This window comes from Salvelinus namaycush, chromosome 24, assembly GCF_016432855.1.
Source record: "Salvelinus namaycush isolate Seneca chromosome 24, SaNama_1.0, whole genome shotgun sequence".
Taxonomy (NCBI): Eukaryota; Metazoa; Chordata; class Actinopteri; order Salmoniformes; family Salmonidae; genus Salvelinus; species Salvelinus namaycush.
This window is the reverse complement of record NC_052330.1, coordinates 30,176,359-30,204,178: the sequence shown is the minus strand read 5'-3', so window position 1 is coordinate 30,204,178 and position 27,820 is coordinate 30,176,359. Positions and strand designations below refer to the sequence as shown.

The following is a 27,820-nucleotide window of genomic DNA, read 5'->3' as shown; positions in this document are numbered from 1 at the left end:
ACACACATAGCGACACCACAACACTACATAAAGAGAGACCTCACGTGCCCCCTCAGATCTGTCCTGTTTGATTTATTTTTATTTTCAATTGTTAAATTAATTACTAAACCCCCTTCAAACACATTCCACATTCACAGATGTGACTTAAAAAAAAATAATAATAATACAAAATTATTTTATATATATATATATATATATATATATATATATATATATATATATATACATACATACATACATACACATACATACATATATACATATACATACACACACACAAACAATAATTATAACAAAATTTAAATTATAGAACTTGCAGCAGCACTATCAAGGTTCTTATTAGCTATTTCCAGCCTTAGCTGAGATGACGAGCCAATAATTAGTTTTTAGATTTTACAGCACCTTACACAACACGCATCTGCTCATCTCCCTGATTCCCCCATTCACTCTGTCCAATTTGAAATATAGTTGAGTAGTGGAGACCAGAGTCTATCAAACTTGGGCTGTCTCTTGTGGAGGTCATAAGTGAGCTTTTCAAGAGGGAGAAAGTCAACAATCTGGTCAATCCACATTTTAAATGTAGGAGAAGTATTAGAGGCCCACAATAGAAGAATACATTTCTTAGCAAAGTATGTAATGGTCATGAGCAAATTTTCTCTGTCAGGATCAAGAACAAAGTCCTGCTGGGCATTAAGAAGATAGAGACACGGGGTCATATCTAACTGTACATCTAGTATTTTCTGTGCAGCAGTATGTATAGATTGCCAAAATCTGGCAATCTCTCTACAGCTCCAAAATACATGCATATAGGTTCCACTTTCAGAGGTACATCTTTTACAGTTAGGAGAAATGTCTGTTTTCATTTTATGGAGTCTCAAGGGAGTGTAATAAAATTTGTACAAAAATTTGTAATTAGATTCTTTCATTTTTACATTAGTAGAGGAGCAGTATACCCTGTCGCAAACCTCCGCCCATAACTCATCACTGATAGTCAGACCAAGGTCCTTTTCCCATATTATTTTCAAAGGAGTAAAGGAGGATCCTCCTTTCTCAGAAAGGAGTCTATAGATATAGGATATTTTGCCTTTAATGGATTGTGCTGTGACAAGAAGGGTTTCAACTTCATTCAACTGAGTTCTAAACCTCCTCTTGGAAGTAAATGAGGAGATGACATGTCTAATTTGAAGATATTTTAAAAAAATGGGATCTTGGCACATTGAATTCATTGCAGAGCTCTTGAAAGGATTTCAGTGTAGTGGTCTTCTGATGAAATAGGTCTGAAAAGGTCCTGATTCCTAGAGTATGCCAAAGATTAAAGTTGGCATCCCTCAGGGCTTTTGGCAAGTCTGGGTTGCCTACTATAGGCGAGTGAGAACATATTTGGGAGGAGATGCCCAGGTATTTCTTACAGTCCCTCCACGCTAGTAGGGTGCTGTAAATCACAAAGGTTTTGGCTATGTTGCCCACTTCACTAAAGTTATTAATGAATATAGTTGAGCTTAGTGGCAATGAACCACAGGATTGGGCTTCTATCTGGATCCACGTTGACTCTTGTCTGTTTGTGATCCATGTTAGCATGTTGCGGATTTGGGCAGACCGGTAGTACAATTGAAGGGAGGGAAGGGCAAGACCACCCTTAGATTCAGGTTTCGATAGAGTGGAGAGCTTGATCCTAGGTTTTTTATTGCCCCATATAAATTTGGTGATGCTTTGGTTAATTGTTTTGAAAAAGGAAGCTGGGAGATAGCATGGGAGCATCTGAAATAAATAGTTCAGTCTAGGGAGGATGTTCATACGGATTACATTAATTCTTCCTACTAAGCTAATTGGGAGAGAGATCCAGGTTTGGAGGTTGTTCTTGATTCGATCCAGGAGTGGAAGATAATTCTCCTTGAAAAGCCTATTCAGATCTGGTGTTATGAATATCCCAAGGTATTGAAACCCCTGTGTCTTCCATTGGAATGGGCATAGTGTCTTTATAGAACTGGTGAGTGTAATATTGAGAGGGCAGACAGTGGATTTGTTAAAATTAATCTTATAACCTGAAAACGTGCCATACTGAGCAATTGTGTCTAAAATGGGAGGAAGGGATTTCTCAGGGTTGGATATGTAGAGCAAGACATCATCCGCGTAAAGCGAAATCTTGTGCTGCAGGCCGCCTGCAGGAACACCCATAATACTTGGATTGCTCCTTATCAACTCTGCCAGAGGCTCCACCCCAACAAGTAGAGCAGGGGGGACAGCGAGCACCCTTGTCTTGTGCCCCGTCCCAAAGGGAATCTGTCAGAGTTCAGTCCGTTATTAGTCACCATGGCATTTGGATGAGAGTATAGTGATTTGATCCATTTAATAAAGTTTGGGCCCATATTGAACTTTTCTAAGACTGAGAACAGAAAGCTCCACTACATCCTGTCGAACGCCTTCTCAGCATCCAGTGAAGCCAGCAGGACAGGGGTCTTCTGTGCGTTTACTTGATCAATAATATCAAAAAGACGGCGAATGTTATCAGAAGAGTATCTGTCTCTAATAAATCCAGTTTGGTCCGCTTTTATTATTTTGGGAAGAAGAGTGTTTAGTCTTTTGGCGAGCAATTTGGTAATTATTTTGTAGTCGAAATCCAACAAGCTTATGGGCCGGAAGGAGGAGCAGGATAGGGGGTCCTTGTCTTTTTTGAGCAACACTGTAATGCGAGCTGTGTGCATTGAGTCTGGGAGAACTCCGTTTTTGCAAAAATCCTCCAGCATTGGCATGAAAATAGGGCTAAGCTGGGGCCAAAAAGCTTTGTAGAACTCTCTGGGGAATCCATCTGGGCCTGGGGACTTGTTAGGTGGCATGGAGGTAATTGCCTCCAGGATCTCCTCAGGAGTGAAGGGGGAGTTGAGATCTTCTTGGTCGGTCTCTGATAGTTTAGGTAGCGAGATTCCCTCTAGGAAGGAGTGGAGTTCTGCCTCCGTGTGTTTTCTCTCAGAGGTATATAGTTTGCAGTAAAAATCATGAAAAGTTAAATTGATCTTTTTTGGGTCATATGTGACCTCATCCTCTGCTGTTCGGATAGCCATAATTGTACGCTCTGACTGCTCTTTTTTTAATTGATAAGCAAGCAATCTACTAGGCCTATTGCTATACTCATGGTATTTCTGTTTAGTAAAGAAAACTTTTTTTTTAATCTCCCGAGTATAGTCCAAATTCAGTTTGGCTTTGGCTGCTTTAAGTTGACTCCAGGAGGTGCTGTCTGGGGATTGTTTATGTACTTTTTCACAGCGTTCCAGCTCCCTCTCCAGATCTAGCCTGTGTGCTTCCATTGCTTTTTTCTTAGAGGAAGCATATGCAATTAGATGACCTCTTAGTGTGGCTTTAGCAGCGTCCCACATTGTGGCCGGAGAAACAGGAGAATCTTTGTTGTCTTGTGTGTAGTTGTCTATCCATGTAGTTACCAATGTATGGAATGCTTCGTTTGATAGCATGGAGGTGTTGAATTTCCAGCTCTTTGACCTCGGGATGTTTTTGCAGAGGTCAAAGCGGAGGTGGACAAAGGCGTGATCCGAAAGCGCTATGGGTCCAATTGTACACGTGGCTGAATTTATGAAACTCTTTGGGATAAAAATGTAATCTATACGGGAGTAGGTGTTATGGACATTAGAGTAGTATGTATAGTCCATAGATGAGCTATTAGTCTCTCTCCAGATATCTATCAGTCCCATCTCTTTAGTAAGAGAGTTCAACATCTTTGCAGATCTAGGATTTGTGGTGGGGACTTGAGATGATTTGTCTAGGGTTGGGTTCAGGGTACAATTAAAATCTCCGGCCAACACTCCAAAGGAAACACAATGCTCATTGAACAGGGTTATCATTTTCGACATAAAAGCAGGAGTATCTGTGTTAGGGGCGTATATGTTTAAGATAGTAATTGGTTGCCCATACAGTGACCCAGTTATCAAAATAAATCTCCCCTCCGGATCAGATATGTTTTTGTCAATTATGAATGGAACATTCTTATGGATAAGTATTGCTGTACCTCTACTGTTGGATTTGAAAGATGAGAAATACACCTGTCCCACCCAAGCTCTGCGGAGTTTGGCATGTTCAGCATCACAGAGGTGTGTCTCTTGCAATAGCGCGATGTCTGCTTTTTCCTTTTTTAGAGCACATAGTATCTTTTTCCGTTTTATTGCATGGCCTAGACCGTGGCAGTTCCATGTCAATAGATTTAAGGTACTAGTCATCGTCATCGAACAGTAATCGAACTTTAGTGCAAGTCATCTCTGGGTAAAGGTGGATAGTAGTTACAGCTGCGTTCACATAAAAGGAAAATAAATGGTTTACATAAAATAAGAATCTCTGAACACCCCAGCCGAGTTCCCAAACAACTCGACATATCCCGTTGGATCTATTACCTCCCCGCTCAGTCACAATTCTGTGTTCCAACAAAAAAAACGGGAACAGTTAGCAACGCACAACGTCTCCCCCTCCCCACCAAAGAAATGCCTCATCCTCTCCGCCCCGCATTGAGTAAATGACAACGTAGCCCCCGTCCAGACCACATTAAAAAAGGGAGAAAATAAAATCAATAGCCCAGCCTACATATAGTAGGCCTAGGTTATAATATGGGGCCTATCCCTCTCAGCTAAAGGAACATAAATATAGATTGGACGACAGACCATGGCGTCTGTCAATAAGTTTTCCGTGGATAGGATTCGCCCCTCTGCCTCGTCCAGGCGCCCCGCGTTTATGGTTATCTTGTTGTTAATGTCAGGCAAAGCATTTTCCAGGATTGTCACCTTGCCCCCTATCGCACTGAGCTGAGCGTTAATGGCATCTAGTTTAGTGTTGAGTTCTGTACGTTGGGATCTCAGCTCAGAAAAGATGTCTTCGACAGAGTGCGAGGTTGGCATTCGTTGGGCCTCAGGGGGGAACGGGTCCTCTTTCTCCTGGCTAATGGCGCTAGCTTTTTCTGAAGCTAGCTGCTTCTTGGAGGCTTTTTCCGTCGCTAGTGCTCGAGTCCGGGTAAAAATGTCACCTGTAGTGTCGCCTTTTGTAGCCGCCATGACTTTTTGACTAAAGCTAAATGAGTTTAAACTTGAAGTGGAGGTAAGATTAGGAATTGGAAACTACTTGTGCGGAGCTCCTAGTTCATGCGGCCATCTCGTTCAGGGGTCACGTGATCCCCCCATCCATTTAATTTGAGAAATTATTTATTCTTGATGAATGAATAAAACAAAAATATTTTGTTGTATGTTTCTCTGGAATACTACCCACTGGGCACAGACGTCATTTCAACATCTAATTGTGATTTACATTTGGTCAACTAAATATCTCATCATGTCATTGGATTTAGGTTAAAAGACGGGTGGAAAAACACTTAATTCCCTTATGTTAATGAATGTTTGCAAATCCAATCAGTTTTCCATGTTGATTCAACGTCATCACATATCATTTTTGGGTTGGAATGATGTGGACACAACGTTTATTCAACCAGTTTTTGCCCAGTGGGTAGCCATCTAGCAATTTTATGAAGTTGGCTTTAGTGAGGCAGCTAGATACAGTAGGTTCCCAATCTCATAACTAGCTACCAAGGCCATTTCAGGCTATCAATCAAGATGGCATGTCAGCTAGTGTTGAAGAACTCACCGTCATTCGTTTCGCTTCTGTCCAATCAATGCTGCTTAAGTGCTGGTTGCTGCTTCCAGCCTAATAATGAAAATATTTTCTTATTTGGTAGATGTATCCTCCCCTCCCATGCCTCTTACCTGGGTTATTGTCAAGGAAAAGGCAGCAACGTGTCCATAGTAGCCATGGTAACACCTGTGACAAATGAATACATTTGTTTTAGAAATAGTAGGCCAAGCTAATGAAGTTGAGTCACTACAGAATATACAGTTGAAGTCGGAAGTTTACATACACTTAGGTTGGATGCATTAAAACTCGTTTTTTCAACCACTCCACATATTTCTTGTTAACAATCTATAGTTTTGGCAAGTCGGTTAGGACATCTACTTTGTGCATGACACAAGTCATTTTTCCAACAATTGTTTACAGACAGATTATTTCACTTATAATTCACTGTATCACAATTCAAGTGGGTCAGAAGTTTACATACACTAAGTTGACTGTGCCTTTAAACAGCTTGGAAAATTCCAGAAAATGATGTCATGGCTTAAGAAGCTTCTGACAAGCTAATTGACATCATTTGAGTCATTTGAAGGTGTACCTGTGGATGTATTTCAAGGCATACCTTCAACCTCAGTGCCGCTTTGCTTGACATCATGGGAATATCCAAAGGAAACAGCCAAGACCTCAGAAAAATAACTGTAGACCTCCACAAATCTGGTTCATCATAGGGAGCAATTTCCAAACGCCTGAAGGTACCACGAAGGTATCATCTGTACAAACAATAGTACGCAAGTATAAACACCATGGGACCACGCAGCCGTCATACCGCTCAGGAAGGAGATGAGTTCTGTCTCCTAGAGATTAATGTACTTTGATGCGAAAAGTGCAAATCAATCCCAGTGACGCCAAGCATACTTCCAAAGTTGTGGCAAAATGGCTTAAGGACAACAAAGTCAAGATATTGGAGTGGCCATCACAAAGCCCTGACCTCAATCCCATAGAAAATTTGTGGGCAGAACTGAAAAACGTGTGCGAGTAAGGAGGCCTACAAACCTGACTCGGTTACACCAGCTCTGTCAGGAGGAATGGACCAAAATTCACCCAACTTATTGTGGGAAGGTTGTGGAAGGCTACCCGAAACGTTTGACCCAAGTTAAACAATTTAAAGGCAATGCTACCAAATACTAATTGAGTTTATGTAAACTTCTGACCCACTGGGAATGTGATGAAAGAAACACAAGCTGAAATAAATCAATAATTCTCTCTACTATTATTCTGACATTTCACATTCTTAAAATAAAGTGGTGTTCCTAACTGACCTAAGACATGGAATTTTTACTTGGATTAAATGTCAGGAATTTTGAAAAACTGAGTTTAAATGTATTTGGCTAAGGTGTATGCAAACTTCCGACTTCAACTGTAGATGTGTTGAATGGGGGGGGGGGGGGTCCACAATGAACAAGTGTAGATATTAACTGACTATGACAAGACACCGTGAGACCATGAGCGCATTATGATTTCAAATGTAAGATGTGTTGAATATCAAGCCTACCAGTAAGTATATTGTTGTTATACAATGGATGGGTCTAATCCTCGATGCTGATTGGTTAAAACTGCATTCCAGCCGGTGTCTATTCCACAAGTTACCACTGGCTAAAGCTATGACGTTGAAATGCCTATTTACTCTGTTCCATCTCACTGCGCAATCCACTGTCTCATCAGCCCAGCCTGGCAATTTATTTTTATTTTATTTTATTTAACCTTTATTTAACTAGGCAAGTCAGTTAAGAACAAATTTGTATTTACAATGACGGCCTACCCTGGCCAAACCCGGACAAAGCTGTGCCAATTGTGCGCCGCCCTATGGGACTCCCAATCACGGCCGGATGTGATGCAGCCTGGATTAACTTGATCTCCACTATAAAAAGCATCTTGACATTATCTCACATTTCTTTTACACTAGCATTTCGTTAACAACAGTGGATATTTGTATAAACCTTGCTGCCTGTCTCTCTGACATTTGCAACATTGTTTCAATATTGAAATTTGATCTGCTGCTGTCCCATAGTAACGAATGTGTCGGGAGTCAGGACGAGACAGACAGGCAGACAGCTTTTCTCAGCCAGTCGAAATCATGAATCAGCTGGCATAATTGTTATGGATATATACAAATAAATGTAAATAGAAAACATGTGAAACGAAACGCAGCTAGTTTGCAGGCTTTCCAGCTTCAGTTTGAAGTGATTGTGTTAGCTGTGTTGTTGGCTAGCTACTCTGAACAACAGTGTCCTGACAAGAGAGCACATTTCTATGCCAGGCGAAATTGTGCATCATTAGCTCATTGTTATGGATGTATCCAAATAAATGTCACTAGAAAACAACTTAAACAAATGCAAATGCAGCTACCTTGCTGTTATTCTGACTGCACTGTTTGACTTGACTGTAAGTTAGCTGCAGTTGACTAGCTAGCAGGCAAGGAATAAGAATGTTGCCAGCCAGTACGGCAATTGAACATTTAGAATGAACAACTGGTTCGCGTCCATAGATACAGAACAAAAAGACTGAACAACTGGGTCGCGTCTCTGACAGAAGGCCTCTGACAGAAGGCCAGCATCCTGGAGTCACCTCTTCACTGCTGATGTTGAGACTGGTGTTTTGCGGGTACTATTTAATGAAGCTGCCAGTTGAGAACTTGTGAGGCATCTGTTTCTCAAACTAGACATTCTAATGTACTTATCCTCTTGCTCAGTTGTGCACCGGGGCCTCCCACTCCTCTTTCTATTCTGGTTAGACCCAGTTTGAAGGGAGTAGTACAAAGCGTTGTACGAGATCTTCATGTTTCTTGGCCATTTCTCGCATGGAATAGCCTTCATTTCTCAGAACAACAATAGACTGATGAGTTTCAGAAGAAAGTACTTTGTTTCTGGCCATTTTGAGCCTGTAATCGAACCCACAAATGCTGATGCTCCAGATACTCAACTAGTTTAATGAAGGCCAGTTTTATTGCTTCTTTAAATCAGAACTACAGTTTTCAGCTGTGCTAACATAATTGCAAAAGGGTTTTCTAATGATCAATTAGCCTTTTAAAATGATAAACATGGATTAGCTAGCACAACGTACCATTGGAACACAGGAGTGAGGGTTGCTGATAATGGGCCTCTGTACGCCTATGTAGATATTCCATAAAAAAAATCTGCCGTTTCCAGCTACAATAGTCATTTACAACATTAACAATGTCCAAACTGTATTTCTGATCAATTTTATGTTATTTTAAGGGACATTTTTTTTTTGCTTTTCTTTCAATAACAAGGACATTTCTAAGTGACCCCAAACTTTTGAATGGTAGCGTATATCTTGTGGAAGGATGAAATAGTATGAAATAATTCATTCAAATGTTTTTAATGAAAATATGTCAGTCATTATTTGAATTTGTTGGTAACCCGTTATATAAAAGTGATAATGCCCTCAAAGCCTGTAGTTGTATTCGAATACTCATACTAACCACACTAACCATACTATTTGTGACCTGAATTGAGTATTTAGTATGGTTATTGGTCATAGTATGGATATAGTTAGTATGCCAAAAGTTCCCGGATGTCGTACTAAATTCGCAAAAATATGAAGAATACACGCAGAGGACACTATTGCCGAACTTTAAGGCCCATAATGCAAATCTTCAGGAAATGGGCATGGCTTAACACAGTGTCCAAAGAAGGGCCAGAAGTATACAGAATGGTGTCGTCTGCGGAGAGGTGGATCAGAGAATCACCAGGAGCAAGAGCGACATCATTGATGTATACAGAGAAGAGAGTCGGACTGAGAATTGAACACTGTGGCACCCCCATAGAGACTGCCAGAGGTCCAGACAACAGGGCCTCCGATTTGACACACTGAACTCTATCAGAGAAGTAGTTGGTGAACCAGGTGAGGCAGTCATTTGAGAAACCAAGGCTGTTGAGTCTGCCGATAAGAATGTGATTGACAGAGTCGAAAGCCTTGGCCAGGTCGATGAATATGGCTGCACAGTATTGTCTCTTATCTATGGCGGTTATGATATCGTTTAGGACCTTGAGCGTAGCTGAGGTGCACCCATGACCAGCTCTGAAACCAGAATGCATAGCGAAGAATGGTGGGATTCAAAATGGTCGGTAAAGTGTTTGTTAACTTGGCTTTCAAAGACCTTAGAAAGGCAGGGTAGGATAGATATAGGTCTGTAGCAGTTTGGGTCTAGAGTGTATCCCCCTTTGAATAGGGGGATGACCGCGGCAGCTTTCCAATCTTTGGGAATCTCAGATGATACGAAAGAGGTTGAACAGGCTAGTAATAGGGGTTGCAACAATTTCAGGGGATAATTTTAGAAAGAGAGGGTCCAGATTGTCTAGCCCGGCTGATTTGTAGGGGTCCAGATTTTGCAGCTCTTTCAGAACATCAGCTATCTGGATTTGGGTGAAGGAGAAATGGGGGAGGCTTGGGCGAGTTGCTGTGGGGGGTGCAGGGCTGTTGACCAGGGTAGGGGTAGCCAGTTGGAAAGCATGGCCAGCTGTAGAAAAATGCTTATTGAAATGATCAATTATAGTGGATTTATTGGTGGTGACAGTGTTTCCTAGCCTCAGTGCAGTGGGCAGCTGGGAGGAGGTGCTCTTATTCTCCATGGACTTTACAGTGTCCCAGAACTTTTTTGAGTTTGTGCTACAGAATGCAAATATCTGTTTGACAAAGCTAGCCTTAGCTTACCTAACTGACTGTGTATATTGGTTCCTAACTTCCCTGAAAAGTTGCATATCATGGGGGCTATTCGATGCTAATGCAGTACGCCACAGGATGTTTTTGTGTCTAGGGCAGTCAGGTCTGGAGTGAACCAAGGGCTATATCTGTTCCTGGTTCTACATTTTTTGAATGGGGCATGCTTATTTAAGATGGTGAGGAACGCACTTTTAAAGAATAAATCAGGCATCCTCTACTGACGGGATGAGGTCAATATCCTTCCAGGATACCCGGGCCAGGTTGATTAGAAAGGCCTGCTCGCTGAAGTGTCTTAGGGAGCGTTTGACAGTGATGAGGGGTGCTCATTTGACCGCAGACCCATTACGGATGCAGGCAATGAGGCAGTGATCGCTGAGATCTTGGCAGCAGAGGTGTATTTGGAGGGCAAGTTGGTTAGGATGATATCTATGAGGGTGCCCGTGTTTACGGATTTGGGGTTGTACCTGGTAGGTTCATTGATAATTTGTGTGCGATTGAGGGCATCAAGCTTAGATTGTAGGATGGCTGGGGTGTTAAGCATGTCCCAGTTTAGGTCACCTAGCAGCATGAGCTCTGAAGATAGATGGGGGGCAATCAATTCACATATGGTGTCCAGGGCACAGCTTGGGGCAGAAAGTGGTCTATAGCAAGCGGCAACGGTGAGAGACTTGTTTCTGGAAAGGTGGATTTTTAGAAGTAGAAGCTTGAATTGTTTGGGTACAGACCTGGATAGTAAGACAGAACTCCGCAGTAAATTGCAACTCCGCCCCCTTTGGCAGTTCTATCTTGTCGGAAAATGTTATAGTTAAGGATGGACAGTTCAGGGTATTTGATGGTCTTCCTAAGCCAGGATTCAGAGACAGCTAGGAAATCCGGGTTGGCAGAGTGTGCTAAAGCAGTGAATAAAACAAACTTAGGGAGGAGGCTTCTAATGTTAACATGCATGAAACCAAGGCTTTTACGGTTACAGAAGTCAACAAATAAGAACACATGGGGAATAGGAGTGGAGCTAGGCACTGCAGGGCCTGGATTAACCTCTACATCACCAGAGGAACAGAGGAGGAGTAGGATAAGGGTACGGCTAAAGGCTATAAGAACTGGTCGTCTAGTACTTTCGGAACAGAGAGTAAAAGGAGCAGGTTTCTGGGCGCGATAGAATAGATTCGAGGCATAATGTACAGACAAAGGTATGGTAGGATGTGAATACAGTGGAGGTAAACCTAGACATTGAGTGATGATGAGAGATATATTGTCTCTAGAAACATAATTTAAACCAGGTGATGTCACCGCATAAGTGGGAGGTGGAACTAAAGGGTTAGCTAAGGAATACTGAGCAGGGCTAGAGGCTCTACAGTGAAATAAGACAATAATCACTAACCAGAACAGCAATGGACAAGGCATATTGACATTAGGGAGAGGCATGCGTAGCTGAGTGATCATATGGGTCCAGTGAGTAGTTAGGCTGGCTAGAGACACGGCGATTCAGGCAGCGAGCGGGCCAGGGCTAGCAAGCTAGCAGAAGGGTCTTAGGGGGATGTCGCGATGGAAGAAGTCTGTTATAGCCTCCTCGTAGGGTTACGTCGGCAGACCAGTCGTGATGGATAAGCAGGGCTCCGTGTAGTAAAAAGGGGTCCAGGCCAATTGGAAAAATAGGTATAGTGGCCCAAGTAATTGGCCGATGGACCTATCCAGCTAACAGTCCGTTATGCTCTATACAGCTAGCGGGCCGCGGCTAGCAGATGGACATTCAGGGGACGTCGCGACGTTGTAGCCAGTTGAAGAACACCCTCGGGCAGATTACGTCGTTAGTCCAGTCGTGAAGGATTGGCGGGGCTCCGAACCGGCAGTAAAAGGGGTCCAGGCCAATTGGCAAAATAGGTATTGTAGCCCAGGAGTGGCTGATGGACCTCTTCAGCTAGCCGGGAGATGGGCCTAGCATGGGCTAGCTCCAGGCTAATTGGTGCTTGCTTCGGGACAGAGACGTTAGCCAGGAGTAGCCATTCGGATTGCAGCTAGCTAGCTGGGATGATCCAGGTGAAAAGGTTCAGAGCTTGCGGTAGGAATTCGGGGAGAAAATAATTCCGGTATGCTCTGGTTTGAATCGTGTTGTGCAAACTGCCGAGAGATTTCTGAGCTAAAGGTTAGCTGATGACCGCTAGCAGTGGTTAGCTGACTACTAGCTAGTAGCTAGTTAGCTGGCTAGCTTCTGTTGGGGGTCCCGGTTCAAAAGTAAAGAAAAATACTTTAGAATAAAGCAGATCCACACCACATTGGGTGAGGCGGGTTGCAGGAGAGTATTTTGAAGTGGAGGTTTAGAAAAATATAAAAAAATATATGCGAAGAAAAAAATATATAAAAAGATATATACATGGGACACTACAAGACGAGGACAAAGACGTCTGACTCCTACGCCATCTTGGATTACAGTTGGCTACCTATACATCAAACTTGCCAGTATATTAACTATAGGCTATCTAACAAACTACCCCACGTTTATTGACTTGATTATTCCATCATTCTTAGCTTAGCTGGACATTCGGGTGCTTTTGTAAATTTGCTCTGGCTATGTACTCCGATTTCAGAGCACTCTCGTCTGAGTGTACCAGAGTGCAGAATAACACCTGTTGAATATGGCCGATGTCAGTAAACAAAAAAACATAATTAAATTGTTGCCAGCAGCACAGTTAAAGTCACCAACGCTCTGGATAACATGAAAACTACCTAACCAGCTCTGCTAGGGCGAGTAAAATAGTCAGAGTGGTCTCATTTGTGTCTGGAAGTAGCTAGCCAACGTTAGCTTGGGTGCTTGACTGCCTGTGTGCACTCCGAGAGCGAAATGCTCTGAATTTACAAACAGACAATCTGACAACGCTCTGAATTTACGAGTGCACTCTGGCACTACAGATTGAATTTAAGAAGACACCCGAAGTCGTAAAATGTCTAATTAGTAATTTGTTATGCTAGACAGGCGAAGAGCTAGTACGCTCAACTGAAAGCATACTGTTCGTTTTACAGTATACTAAAATGAACTAATAGTATATAGTATATACTCATTATGTATGTAGTATACAGTATGTTAGTATGGGTATTCGAACACAGCTTGTGTTTGAAGGATATATTGGCACGGTTTCCTGGCCCTCGACTTTGTCTAGGGCCTAACAGCACCTGTGCCAATATATCCTCCAAACACCAGCTTCTCTGGCATTATCAATTAAATATTAGGCTATTTGTAAGAGAAGAAATTGTGTGCAGGGGGACGGGGCCCAATCTGAAAGTTGGATTTTAGAATGCCAGTTTGGTGAGTTTGATGGGTAGGCTAGTCGCACAGTAGGCTAGCCTATAGGCCTATTTTATATTCAACTCATTTAAATAGTCCAAACAAAACACCACCACTAATTAAATAAATCAAGAAATGTGATGCTATCTTCAGCATACCTAAGCTTTATATGTAGCCTATGTATTATACAAAACAACAAGGACCAAGATATCAGGGATGATGATGTACTGACAATATTTGTTTTGCTCTACTTTCTACTTAACTTAAGAGTCAACTACTATTTTAAATTGACTGAAAATGTGTCATTCAAAAGGACATGATTTGCGCTCTTTCTCGGTCTCATTAGAAATATCACCATGGCAAATAGCCTACATCATCATCATCCACGAGCTCACCGGTTTCGCGCCCCCCCAACAGTTGTGCCTCAGATCTACGCAAAAAAAACATTTTGCATTGTGCATCTGAATAAAAAAATACATGTTAAATAAATAAGTAATTGATTAAGAACGCAATTAAAATAGCCCAAATAAGTAGACTATTATTTTTCCAAAGTACCTTATTCAACGCGATTATGCTACATCTTCTTCATCGAACCCATTAAAAGAAAAAGGTCAGTTGTGAAATGGACTGACTGACTCCCAAATAATTGTTGTTTTATATGCGCATCGATGACGCCTCTTATGCTATTCAAAAATGCCACAGTGAGCTGCAGAACATTTGCAGTTTTATAGTTCATCTGGACAGTTTTAAGCAGAAAGCCCTATCCACGTTGACTTTAAAGTGCATGCCAAGTGTAAAAAGTAAAATGAAGATAGACAGACGCCATTTTCATGACATCTATAGCCCAATAATCAGACCACGTTTGGAAGGTATTGAAGTAGAGTAGTCTATGAGTCTTCTTAAATACACCGGCAACTCATAAAAATATATTGAGATATTGCAGCCTTCTGTGTTGTTTTAATATTAGAAAATCTGAATCTGACATCAACTGAATGAGACAGATATGCACATGAAATGAATACCATACAGAAAAGTAATATGGCCTTATATATCAAACATGACATACATTTTGATCAAATATTTTAAATATGTCACGTTCATATATGGGTTTTAAATAAATTACCATATTTTAAAATGTCACGTTTATATATTGGTTTTAAATATATGATCATACATTTAAAAATATATGCTAATATATTTAAAACCCCTTTATAAACGTGACATATATTTTAAAATGTATGATCATATATTTAAAACCCATATATAAAACATGACATATTACCATATATTTTAAAATGTCACATTTTATATATGGGTTTTAAATATATTACCATATATTTTAAAATGTATTTAAAACCCATATATAAAACGTGACATACATTTTAAAATATATGATCTTATACAGTACCAGTCAAAAGTTTGGACGCACCTACTCATGTAAGGGTTTTTCTTTATTTTTACTATTTTCTACATTGTTGAATAATAGTGGAGACATCAAACTTATGAAATAACACACATGGAATCATGTAGTAACCAAAAAGTCTTAAACAAATCAAAACATATTTTAGATGTTAGATTCTTCAAAGTAGCCACCCTTTGCCCTGACTACAGATTTGCATTCTCTCAACCAGGATCACGAGGTAGTCACCTGGAATGCTTTTCCAACAGTCTTGAAGGAGTTCCCACATATGCTGAGCACTTGTTGAGTGCTTTTCCTTCACTCTGTGGTCCAACTCATCCCAAACCATCTCAATTGGGTTTAGGTCGGGAGATTGTGGAGGCCAAGTCATCTGATGCAGTACTCCATCACTCTCCTTCTTGGTCAAATAGCCCTTACACAGCCGGGAGGTGTTGAGTCATTGTCTTGTTGAAAAACAAATGAGAGTCCCACTAAGGGCAAACCAGATGAGATGGCGTATCACTGCAGAATGCTGTGGTAGCCATGCTGGTTAAGTGTGTCTTGAATTCTAAAGAAATCACAGACAGTGTCAACAGCAAAGCACCCCCACACCATCACACCTCCTCCTCCATGCTTCACGGTGGCGATGACACATGCGGAGATCATCCGTTCACCTACTCTGCGTCTCACAAAGACACGGCGGTTGGAACCAAAAATCTCAAATGTGGACTCATCAGACCAAGGACAGATTTCCACCGGACTAATGTCCATTGCTCGTGTTTCTTGGCCCAAGGAAGTCTCTTCTTATTGGTGTCCTTTAGTAGTGTTCCTTTGCAGCAATTCGACCATGACGGCCTAATTCATGCAGTCTCCTCTGAACAGTTGATGTTGAGATGTGTCTGTTACTTGAACTCTGTGAAGCATTTATTTGGGCTGCAATTTCTGAGGCTAGTAACTCTAATGAACTTGTCCTCTGCAGCAGAGGTAACTCTGGGTCTTCCTTTCCCTTGGCGGTCCTCATAAGAGCCAGTTTCATCATAGCACTTGAAGAAACGTTCAATGTTCTTGAAATGTTCTGCATTGACTGACATTCATGTCTTAAAAGTAATGACTGCTTATTTGAGCTGTTCTTGACATAATATGGACTTGGTCTTTTACCAAAGAGGGCTATCTTCTGTATATAACCCCTAAGGAAAGAAATTCCACAAATTAACTTTTAACAAGGTACACCTGTTAATTGAAATGCATTCCAGGTGACTACCTCATGAAGCTGGTTGAGAGAATGCCAAGAGTGTGCAAAGTTGTCATCAAGCCAAAGGGTTGCTACTTTGAAGAACTACATGATTCCATATGTGTTATTTCACAGTTTTGATGTCTTCACTATTATTCTACAAAGTAGACATTTTTTTTAAATAAAGAAAACCCCTTCCATATACCTTCCAAACGTGGTCTGAGTAGGTGTCCAAACGTTTGACTGGTACTCAGATAAATCCATATATAAACGTGACATATTTTTAAATGTATGATCATACATTTCAATAACAGACAGTATAAATCTCACAACCCCATCCAAAAAGTTTCATATGGATATGTATTTTCATCATGCGAAATGTACTCAGAAAATTGAATGAGACAGATATGTCCCTTAAATTAATATTACAGCAGACCATCTAAAGCACTCAGTTATACCAAACTATTGAAAGGCAATGACTGTAATACAAGATATTAAACAAAATATAAAATTGACAGTATTATTCATCACAAATATCAAATGTAAAGTATTATTTAACATGTACTGATCATTTCTGATTTGCAATATAAGGATCTGGATAAAGATGTTGAGGAGATGCTTTGTCAAACTGATGAGAAAGTACATACATGGATATATTAAAATCACTAGATGGGGTAATAATTGCAGCTTCATTCCAACAAAATCTAGCTGTGTCTATATATAGTATGCAAAGATGTCAACATGAGTTTACCACAGCTTGTCCTGCAGCAATGTATACGTATCAAGCCATGCGTAACGACCCTGGAGCTGAGTAGGCTCCCACCTTCTGAATTCACTTGAGAGATATTAAATACATCTATCCATTAGTGACCTATAAAGTTATACAATGTGTGATTACAGAGCTGAACTAACCAGTGATATACTGTAGGATGACTTGTCTTTAGATGGAGGCATCTAAGTTCTCATGGGTATGGAAATGCTCTGGTTGGCGGTTGCACAGGCTGTGTGGGATGATGCCAAGTTGAGGTGTGCAGTCTCCCATGTTAATATGTGTCCCGTGCAGAGCTGTGGCACTCGAAGCACTTCTTCACTGTGAGCCCGCAGGGACATATTGTGTAAACGGCCATATAAATGCAGCTAACAGAGTGTGTGTGTGTGTGTGTGTGTGTGTGTGTGTGTGTGTGTGTGTGTGTGTGTGTGTGTGTGTGTGTGTGTGTGTGTGTGTGTGTGTGTGTGTGTGTGTGTGTGTGTGTGTGTGTGTGTGTGTGTGTGTGAGGCAGACAAAGGAGACGAGCGAAGAGAGGGGATAGGGGTACTGTGTGTATGTTTGTATGTGGGGGAGGGGTGACTGTGCTTGTCGTGTGCGTGTGTGTGCGTGCGCGTGTGTGTCTCTGTGCATAGCACATGGGGATGTGTGGAACTTACTCCTCAGCCTGAAATGTCCCCACTTAAGCCAGCAAATAGCTAGCTTTTCACGTGGCACCGACTGGTAAGACGCTTCAGGAGGGCGGTCACGTGTGCTAGCAAGACAGAAGTCCCAAGTTCACTACTAGTTTACTACAGTACTTACTATAGAATTCTGTAGTATACTACACACTGTCCTATCCATTGATTGTGTAGTACTTACTGTAAAATACTACAGTAATGTCTGCAAAAACAGTACAATTTAACTACAGTATTTATTTTACATATACCCTGCCCGTTTTCCTCCCCCATATCGCAATTTGTACCACACATAAGTGAGAAACCTACATGCCAAGTATAGACAAAATTCTGTATTGTGTTCCCTACAGGTCATGGAAAACAGCAGAAATCCTATACCTACCTACAGGTTATCGAAAATGTGCTCCTTTAGTATTTCTCCAGTAGGTTTCCTGAAGCGGAAAACCTAGTTGTGTCAAAGATAATAAAACAAAAACACTACAGTAAATACTACATTATACTGCAATCTGCAAAAACACTACATTAATTACTATAGTATGTACTAGAGTTCTTTTACTACAGTATTTATACTATAGTTAACTGTAAATACTACAGTTCACTACAATATACTACAGTAAGTACTAGTTTCCACAGTAGTGTTTTTGCTGACTTTAGTGTTTTACAGACATTTTGCAGACTTTAGTTACTACAGTGAATACTACAGTAAAGTCAGCAAAAACACTACAGAGAATACTATAGTATTTTTTCATGTGGGAAGCCAGTAGTCATGGCTTAGTAAGGACAAGGTGGCCTCTGTATTCAATACTTAGTGAGTGGAATGCAGGTGGATGCTTTTTGAAGAGAAGGTTCTGCAGTAATGTTTAGGTCAGTGGAGAACATGAGGGGTTGATAACAGACTGGCAGGCTGCAAATCACCATTTTTTTTCACCCACATCTCTGGAACCTTACAAACAGAGGAAAGCTCTTTAATGAGCCAGTTATTTACGTAAATGCTGTTTAAATGGCAGCCAATACTGAGAGGACAATGCCCACACACACCCCTCAAAACCATCCTACTCTCAGTGATGTATTGGTCTCAATAACATATTTTTTGCCAATAGCATTTTCATACACAAAACAAACATGAGAAAAGACACCTACAGTAAAATGAACATCAGCTCCGCAGCAATGTAAGGTGATCTCACATGTATTGCTCATGAAAATAAACAACATTCATCACCCAAGAAAAACAACTCTAACCGGCTAGCCCAGTTGGTGGTTGGTACATACTGACAGACAGTGGGAGGTCAGGCTCTCTGATTCTGCTCATACAACCTGGCAGGAGGTAAGCTCCCTGCTAAACCAAGACAGTTGCTCTGAAGTCAGTGGCATATTCTTAATTTGGAGACACCATCCGTCTCAATAGGAACACACAGATACACACAATATATATAGTGGGGAGAAGAAGTATTTGATACACTGCCGATTTTGCAGGTTTTCCTACTTACAAAGCATGTAGAGGTCTGTAATTTTTATCATAGGTACACTTCAACTGCTGTGAGAGACGGAATCTAAAACAAAAATCCAGAAAATCACATTGTATGATTTTTAAGTAATTAATTTGCATTTTGCACTAATTTGCACTGATGTTGGGCAATTAGGCCTGGCTCGCAGTCAGCGTTCCAATTCATCCCAAAGGTGTTAAATGGGGTTGAGGTCAGGGCTCTGTGCAGGTTAATCAAGTTTTTCCACACCGATCTCGACAAACCATTTCTGTATGGACCTCGCTTTGTGTATGGGGGAATTGTCATGCTGAAACAGGAAAGGGCTTTCCCCAAAATGTTGCAACAAAGTTGGAAGCAGAGAATCATCTAGAATGTTATAGTATGCTGTCGCATTAAGATTTCCCTTCACTGGAACTAAGGGGCCTAGCCCTAACCATGAAAAACATCCCCAGTCCATTATTCCTCCTCCACCAAATTTTACCGTTGGCACAGTTGGCATTGGTGCAGGTAACGTTTTCCTTGCATCCGGCAGCGAGCTTTACACCACTCTGGCCGACGCTTTGCATTGCGCATGGTGATCTTATGCTTGTGTGCAGCTGCTCGACCATGGAAACCCATTTCATGAAGCTCCCGACGAACAGTTATTGTGCTGATGTTGCTTCCAGAGACCGTTTGCAAACCAGTAGTGAGTATTGCAACCTAGGACGGGTGATTTTTACGCGCTACGCGCTTCAGCACTCGGTGGTCCCATTCTATGAGCGTGTGTGGCCTACCACTGAGCTGTTGTTGCTCCTGGACATTTCCACTTCACAATAACAGCCCTTACAGTTGACCAGGGCAGCTCTAGCAAGGCAGAAATTTGACAAACTGAATTGTTGGAAAGGTGGCATCCTATGCCGGTGTCACGTTGAAAGTCACTGAGCTCTTCAGTATGGGGTTTCTACTGCCAATGTTTGTCTATGAACATTGCTTGGATGTGTGCTCAATTTTATACACCTGTCAGGAACGTGTTTGGCTGAAATAGCCAAATCCACAATTTAAACGGGTATCCACATACTTTTGTATATATAGTGTATATTGCGACGCTGCAATTGTGTTTGGTCTGTGCTACTGAAGGATATATTGGTCTGCTATTACAGGACTATTAAGGCCAGGCACCACAGGCAAAAATTGTGATTTTGCTTCCATCTGTACATTTTCTGATTTTGGGATATTTTGCAACTAAAACTTCCATACTTACATAAAATACCCCCCCAGAAATCGGCAATAAATGTATATACATACTTTATTTGTATCATTTTATCCAAACTCCGTCAACTACACCTACCACACATGTCGTTCTTGATAGCATGTTACATGTAGAACTTCAACCGCTACTAGTTAACTCTCGCTTCGTGCTGAAAGATTAGTAATTTCCTGACATCCGATTGGTTACTGGCATTTAAATGCCCTTTCCGGCAACCTGATTGGTTAAAATGGCTCACATGCCACGCAGCCCTTCCTTGTTTGAAAATATTTCCTGCGAAGAATCAACGTAAAGAGAGAGACTAAATGAGAAAATCTCGAAGAATATACCTACAGTATGTGAATAAAAATAGACGATATGTTACTGCCTCGATAGTACAGGTAGAGGAGGAAAAGCCGGTAGCTCGCAGCAGCGCGTTGAGATGCAAATTAGTTGAGATGACAACTAGCAGCGATCAACCAGACAGCTGCCAGCCAACAGTGGCTTTTATTCCACTTCTCAAATTAACCAACGTGTACATGATTTGATTTGCCATAAGTGTCTAAACACTGGACTGAAAATCACCATAGACTTCACCAACCAGTGATTCTGCCATGATAGAATGTGCAGGCTGTGAAGGTGATCGTGATGCATTTAGGAGGAGTGTTTACACTTCCTCCAGGCTGCAGGAATGCTCCAGGGGAGATGTGGAATTTGATATAAAATGTGAGGATGGTTCTTCTAGCCCACGAACTTGTACTTGGTTATGCAGCTCTAAAGAAAATAAGGAAAGTCCTAGGGATTCCTTCCTTGCTTCTCAGCTCATATCAGAGACATGAGTGACAGGTAAATAAAAAGGGAGAGTAGCACATTATTGTCAGGTGACTTGCTGTGTATAAATAATATATATTTCCTTGCTCCAGCAAATGTATTCAAAGTTAACGAAACAGAGTGATAAGAAAACATAACTATACAATGAGAGAGTGCCATAGGGCTGTAGCCTAATGTGATTAGTGAGAAATTAGCATTACATAAAGTAAATACATGCTGATATGCTAATATTTAAATATGGTAACATGCTGATATTTAGTCCTGCAGTTATGTCTGTAATGTCGACAGACATAAGTACTTTCCCACCCCACTTTAGTTTCAGAGATGCAGAGAGGGCTACAGTCAATGGAGAGTGCTGCAAAGATAATTAGAAGAGTATACTCAGATATAGATCCAGACATAACAGAGTTGCTGCAGGAGGATGAGGATACAGATATAGACCCAGACATAGCAGAGTTGCTGCAGGAGGATGAGGATACAGATATAGACCCAGACATAGCAGAGTTGCTGAAGGAGGATGAGGATACAGATATAGACCCAGACATAGCAGAGTTGCTGAAGGAGGATGAGGATACAGATATAGACCCAGACATAGCAGAGTTGCTGAAGGAGGATGAGGATACAGATATAGACCCAGACATAGCAGAGTTGCTGCAGGAGGATGAGGATACAGATATAGACCCAGACATAGCAGAGTTGCTGCAGGAGGATGAGGATACAGATATAGGCCCAGACATAGCAGAGTTACTGAAGGAGGATGAGGATACAGATATAGACCCAGACATAGCAGAGTTGCTGCAGGAGGATGAGGATACAGATATAGACCCAGACATAACAGAGTTACTGAAGGAGGATGAGGATACAGATATAGACCCAGACATAGCAGAGTTACTGAAGGAGGATGAGGATACAGACATAACAGAGTTACTGAAGGAGGATGAGGATACAGATATAGACCCAGACATAGCAGAGATGCTGAAGGAGGATGAGGATACAGCTATAGACCCAGACATAACAGAGTTACTGAAGGAGGATGAGGATACAGATATAGACCCAGACATAGCAGAGTTACTGAAGGAGGATGAGGATACAGATATAGACCCAGACATAGCAGAGTTACTGAAGGAGGATGAGGATACAGATATAGACCCATACATAGCAGAGTTGCTGCAGGAGGATGAGGATACAGATATAGACCCAGACATAGCAGAGTTACTGAAGGAGGATGAGGATACAGATATAGGCCCAGACATAGCAGAGTTACTGAAGGAGGATGAGGATACAGATATAGACCCAGACATAGCAGAGTTGCTGCAGGAGGATGAGGATACAGATATAGACCCAGACATAACAGAGTTACTGAAGGAGGATGAGGATACAGATATAGACCCAGACATAGCAGAGTTACTGAAGGAGGATGAGGATACAGCTATAGACCCAGACATAACAGAGTTACTGAAGGAGGATGAGGATACAGATATAGACCCAGACATAGCAGAGTTACTGAAGGAGGATGAGGATACAGATATAGACCCAGACATAGCAGAGATGCTGAAGGAGGATGAGGATACAGCTATAGACCCAGACATAACAGAGTTACTGAAGGAGGATGAGGATACAGATATAGACCCAGACATAGCAGAGTTACTGAAGGAGGATGAGGATACAGATATAGACCCAGACATAGCAGAGTTACTGAAGGAGGATGAGGATACAGATATAGACCCAGACATAGCAGAGTTACTGAAGGAGGATGAGGATACAGATATAAACCCAGACATAACAGAGTTACCGAAGGAGGATGAGGATACAGATATAGACCCAGACATAGCAGAGTTGCTGCAGGAGGATGAGGATACAGATATAGACCCAGACATAGCAGAGTTGCTGCAGGAGGATGAGGATACAGATATAGACCCAGACATAACAGAGTTACTGAAGGAGGATGAGGATACAGATATAGACCCAGACATAGCAGAGTTGCTGCAGGAGGATGAGGATACAGATATAGACCCAGACATAACAGAGTTACTGAAGGAGGATGAGGATACAGATATAGACCCAGACATAACAGAGTTACTGAAGGAGGATGAGGATACAGATATAGATCCAGACATAGCAGAGTTGCTGCAGGAGGATGAGGATACAGATATAGACCCAGACATAGCAGAGTTGCTGCAGGAGGATGAGGATACAGATATAGACCCAGACATAGCAGAGTTACTGAAGGAGGATGAGGATACAGATATAGACCCAGACATAGCAGAGTTACTGAAGGAGGATGAGGATACAGATATAGACCCAGACATAGCAGAGTTACTGAAGGAGGATGAGGATACAGATATAGACCCAGACATAGCAGAGTTACTGAAGGGGGATGAGGATACAGATATAGACCCAGACATAGCAGAGTTACTGAAGGAGGATGAGGATACAGATATAGACCCAGACATAGCAGAGTTACTGCAGGAGGATGAGGATATAGATATAGACCCAGACATAACAGAGTTACTAAAGGAGGATGAGGATACAGATATAGACCCAGACATAGCAGAGTTGCTGCAGGAGGATGAGGATACAGATATAGACCCAGACATAGCAGAGTTGCTGCAGGAGGATGAGGATACAGATATAGACCCAGACATAGCAGAGTTACTGAAGGAGGATGAGGATACAGCTATAGACCCAGACATAGCAGAGTTACTGAAGGAGGATGAGGATACAGATATAGACCCAGACATAGCAGAGTTGCTGAAGGAGGATGAGGATACAGATATAGACCCAGACATAGCAGAGTTACTGAAGGAGGATGAGGATACAGATATAGACCCAGACATAACAGAGTTACCGAAGGAGGATGAGGATACAGATATAGACCCAGACATAGCAGAGTTGCTGCAGGAGGATGAGGATACAGATATAGACCCAGACATAGCAGAGTTACTGAAGGAGGATGAGGATACAGATATAGACCCAGACATAGCAGAGTTGCTGAAGGAGGATGAGGATACAGATATAGACCCAGACATAGCAGAGTTGCTGCAGGAGGATGAGGATACAGATATAGACCCAGACATAGCAGAGTTACTGAAGGAGGATGAGGATACAGATATAGACCCAGACATAGCAGAGTTGCTGCAGGAGGATGAGGATAGATATAGACCCAGACATAGCAGAGTTACTGAAGGAGGATGAGGATACAGATATAGACCCAGACATAGCAGAGTTGCTGCAGGAGGATGAGGATACAGATATAGACCCAGACATAGCAGAGTTGCTGAAGGAGGATGAGGATACAGATATAGACCCAGACATAGCAGAGTTACTGAAGGAGGATGAGGATACAGATATAGACCCAGACATAGCAGAGTTGCTGCAGGAGGATGAGGATACAGATATAGACCCAGACATAACAGAGTTACTGAAGGAGGATGAGGATACAGATATAGACCCAGACATAGCAGAGTTACTGAAGGAGGATGAGGATACAGATATAGACCCAGACATAGCAGAGTTACTGAAGGAGGATGAGGATACAGATATAGACCCAGACATAGCAGAGTTACTGAAGGAGGATGAGGATACAGATATAGACCCAGACATAGCAGAGTTGCTGCAGGAGGATGAGGATACAGATATAGACCCAGACATAGCAGAGTTGCTGAAGGAGGATGAGGATACAGATATAGACCCAGACATAGCAGAGTTACTGAAGGAGGATGAGGATACAGATATAGACCCAGACATAACAGAGTTACTGAAGGAGGATGAGGATACATATATAGACCCAGACATAGCAGAGTTACTGCAGGAGGATGAGGATACAGATATAGACCCAGACATAGCAGAGTTGCTGCAGGAGGATGAGGATACAGATATAGACCCAGACATAGCAGAGTTACTGAAGGAGGATGAGGATACAGATATAGACCCAGACATAGCAGAGTTACTGAAGGAGGATGAGGATACAGATATAGACCCAGACATAACAGAGTTACTGAAGGAGGATGAGGATACAGATATAGACCCAGACATAGCAGAGTTACTGAAGGAGGATGAGGATACAGATATAAACCCAGACATAGCAGAGTTGCTGAAGGAGAATGAGGATACAGATATAGACCCAGACATAGCAGAGTTGCTGAAGGAGGATGAGGATACAGATATAGACCCAGACATAGCAGAGTTACTGAAGGAGGATGAGGATACAGATATAAACCCAGACATAGCAGAGTTGCTGAAGGAGGATGAGGATACAGATATAGACCCAGACATAGCAGAGTTGCTGCAGGAGGATGAGGATACAGATATAGACCCAGACATAGCAGAGTTGCTGCAGGAGGATGAGGATACAGATATAGACCCAGACATAGCAGAGTTACTGAAGGAGGATGAGGATACAGATATAGACCCAGACATAACAGGGTTACTGAAGGAGGATGAGGATACAGATATAGACCCAGACATAGCAGGGTTACTGAAGGAGGAAGAGGATACAGATATAGACCCAGACATAACAGAGTTACCGAAGGAGGATGAGGATACAGATATAGACCCAGACATAGCAGAGTTGCTGCAGGAGGATGAGGATACAGATATAGACCCAGACATAGCAGAGTTACTGAAGGAGGATGAGGATGCCATCATAGACATTAATATATCCTTCGATGGCACTTGGCAAAAGAGGGGATTCACTTCCAACTACGGGATAGGCATTGGTGCTGGTACCAGCCAGCCATAGAAAATGGTGAAGGTCCACCCTGTGACAAAAACCTTGGAGACCATACATTTTTTAATAGAGCGGTTGCACAGAAAATGGTACCTGTATATCATAGGATGTCAAATAATAACATCCTCAAAAGAATGTAACACGGAGGAACCCAGAATGCAAAGGAATGTCTGAACTTTGTAATATGATCACGATGCCCCAAAACTGTCTTCTTGGGCAAAAGCTGCATTGACGGAGCAGCCAGTAGCCACGTTCAATGAGGGAGCCATGCTATAACAAATGTGATGAACAAATTGTGGCTTGACAGCACTTTGGTGACACTGGTGCAGTCAGAGAGGAGTTGTGAGAGCTGATGCTGCTTCAATGGAGTGTGCCAAGCGTACGAGCAGGTCTCATGACACAGTCAAGAAAGTAAAGCGTCATCAGCAACATCTCAGAGGGCCTTACATATGGGGCAGGCATAGCTGATTAATGTTCTGCACATTTCAACAGCCATACATGACAAATTGAGCAAAGTGATATGAGAATTTGCCCAAAACTGCATATTTGCCCAACAGACCGGTATTCAAAGCATATGCTCTATTGCTTGAAACAAATGTATTAAACATGCTAATGTATTTGTAAAAGGTATATTTGATGTTTATTTGTCAGTTTAGAAGTGATATATGAGTAAGAGTTTAGTTAATGTGACATAAATTACCTGGGTCATCCTTCAGGCCTTTGACCTTCATGTACACTTTGGTTAACTGCTCCTTGAGGATTTTTTTCTGCTGCAGCTCTGCCTTCTCTATGGCTGAGATCCATTGGCTCAACTCATTCAGCTTGCTCTCAGTCTCTTCCACAATGCGCTCTGCAGCAAGGGCGTTAACCTGTAGTGGGCTCAGCCTCTGCATGGAACCACGTGAGACAGCCACACAGGACAACACAACCAGTTAGCTACAAGGTTGTACAGTACCATACAATATTACAGTAATCATAACGCTTTGATGCCTTGGGCGCTCAACTGGTGTCTTGTTGGTCAGGGAATTAACAAAGTTAGACCTGTATTTACTGTTGGACTGACCTTTTGTGATGGCAAGTGGAGGTGTTGTGATGTTGGAGGGTATTCTGTCTGGCTCTTGGGGATGCACTACCATGGCCAGGGCTTGGAATGGAAGTCATGGAGCCTATTTGCGTTAGGGAAGATATTACAAAAGTATATTTGGTATAAATATTTAGTATCAATTTATACAAATTTGATGTCAATATAACTCCATCCAGACAAATAAACATACATGTTTGTAGAAGTACAGTAGTTGTTTGTCTGTTTGTAAACCAGTGTTCCCGACCTGAGAGGTGTCTTGGGAGGGGGGTGAGAGATGAGATAGGTCTGGCACGGGGACCGAAACAATGTTGTTGGGGTAGTTGAGGAGGTAGGACACCACAATTGTCTGACCACCCTTAGCACCTCTTTCTCCTCTCCGCTCTCCTTTCCTTCCTTGTCCTCCTCGTCACTGCTGGACGATTCTAAGATCTCGCTCAGGTCCATCTTCCAACTGTCAGGGAATACCTTGATTTTGAGGAAATGCACTGCCCCGTCCAACCCTGGGATTAGCCCGAACAAGTCAAGAGTTACAGATCAATTGTAGCTCAATTCAGTTGAATAAGACATTTGATTTATCCTTAATAATGCCCATTCAGTTCCTGAACTAAGTGGAATTGTGAGTGTAGAGCTCCCTAGGTGAGCCATCCTTACCTTTCTCCTATGAGAAATCAGGCTTAGAGATGCTGTCCATGTTCACTTCATGGATCTCCTTTCTGGCCAGTGTGAATGAAAAAACAACACACAAAAATATCTAAATGCATGAG

The 27,820-nt window shown here is 41.9% G+C and overlaps 1 protein-coding gene across 1 annotated transcript in view; it reads right to left on the bottom strand.

Annotated features, from left to right (window-relative positions):
* LOC120019387 (disks large-associated protein 2-like) overlaps nt 1–27,820 on the bottom strand; it is a 211,279-nt gene that overhangs the window by 177,646 nt on the left and 5,813 nt on the right. Inside the window, exons 5-7 of the mRNA XM_038962675.1 lie at nt 27,708–27,714; nt 27,408–27,556; nt 26,673–26,859 (exon numbers count right to left, since the gene is read on the bottom strand). Of these exons, the coding sequence (XP_038818603.1) occupies nt 26,673–26,859; nt 27,408–27,556; nt 27,708–27,714 (343 nt within the window). The remainder of the gene's footprint in view (nt 1–26,672; nt 26,860–27,407; nt 27,557–27,707; nt 27,715–27,820) is intronic.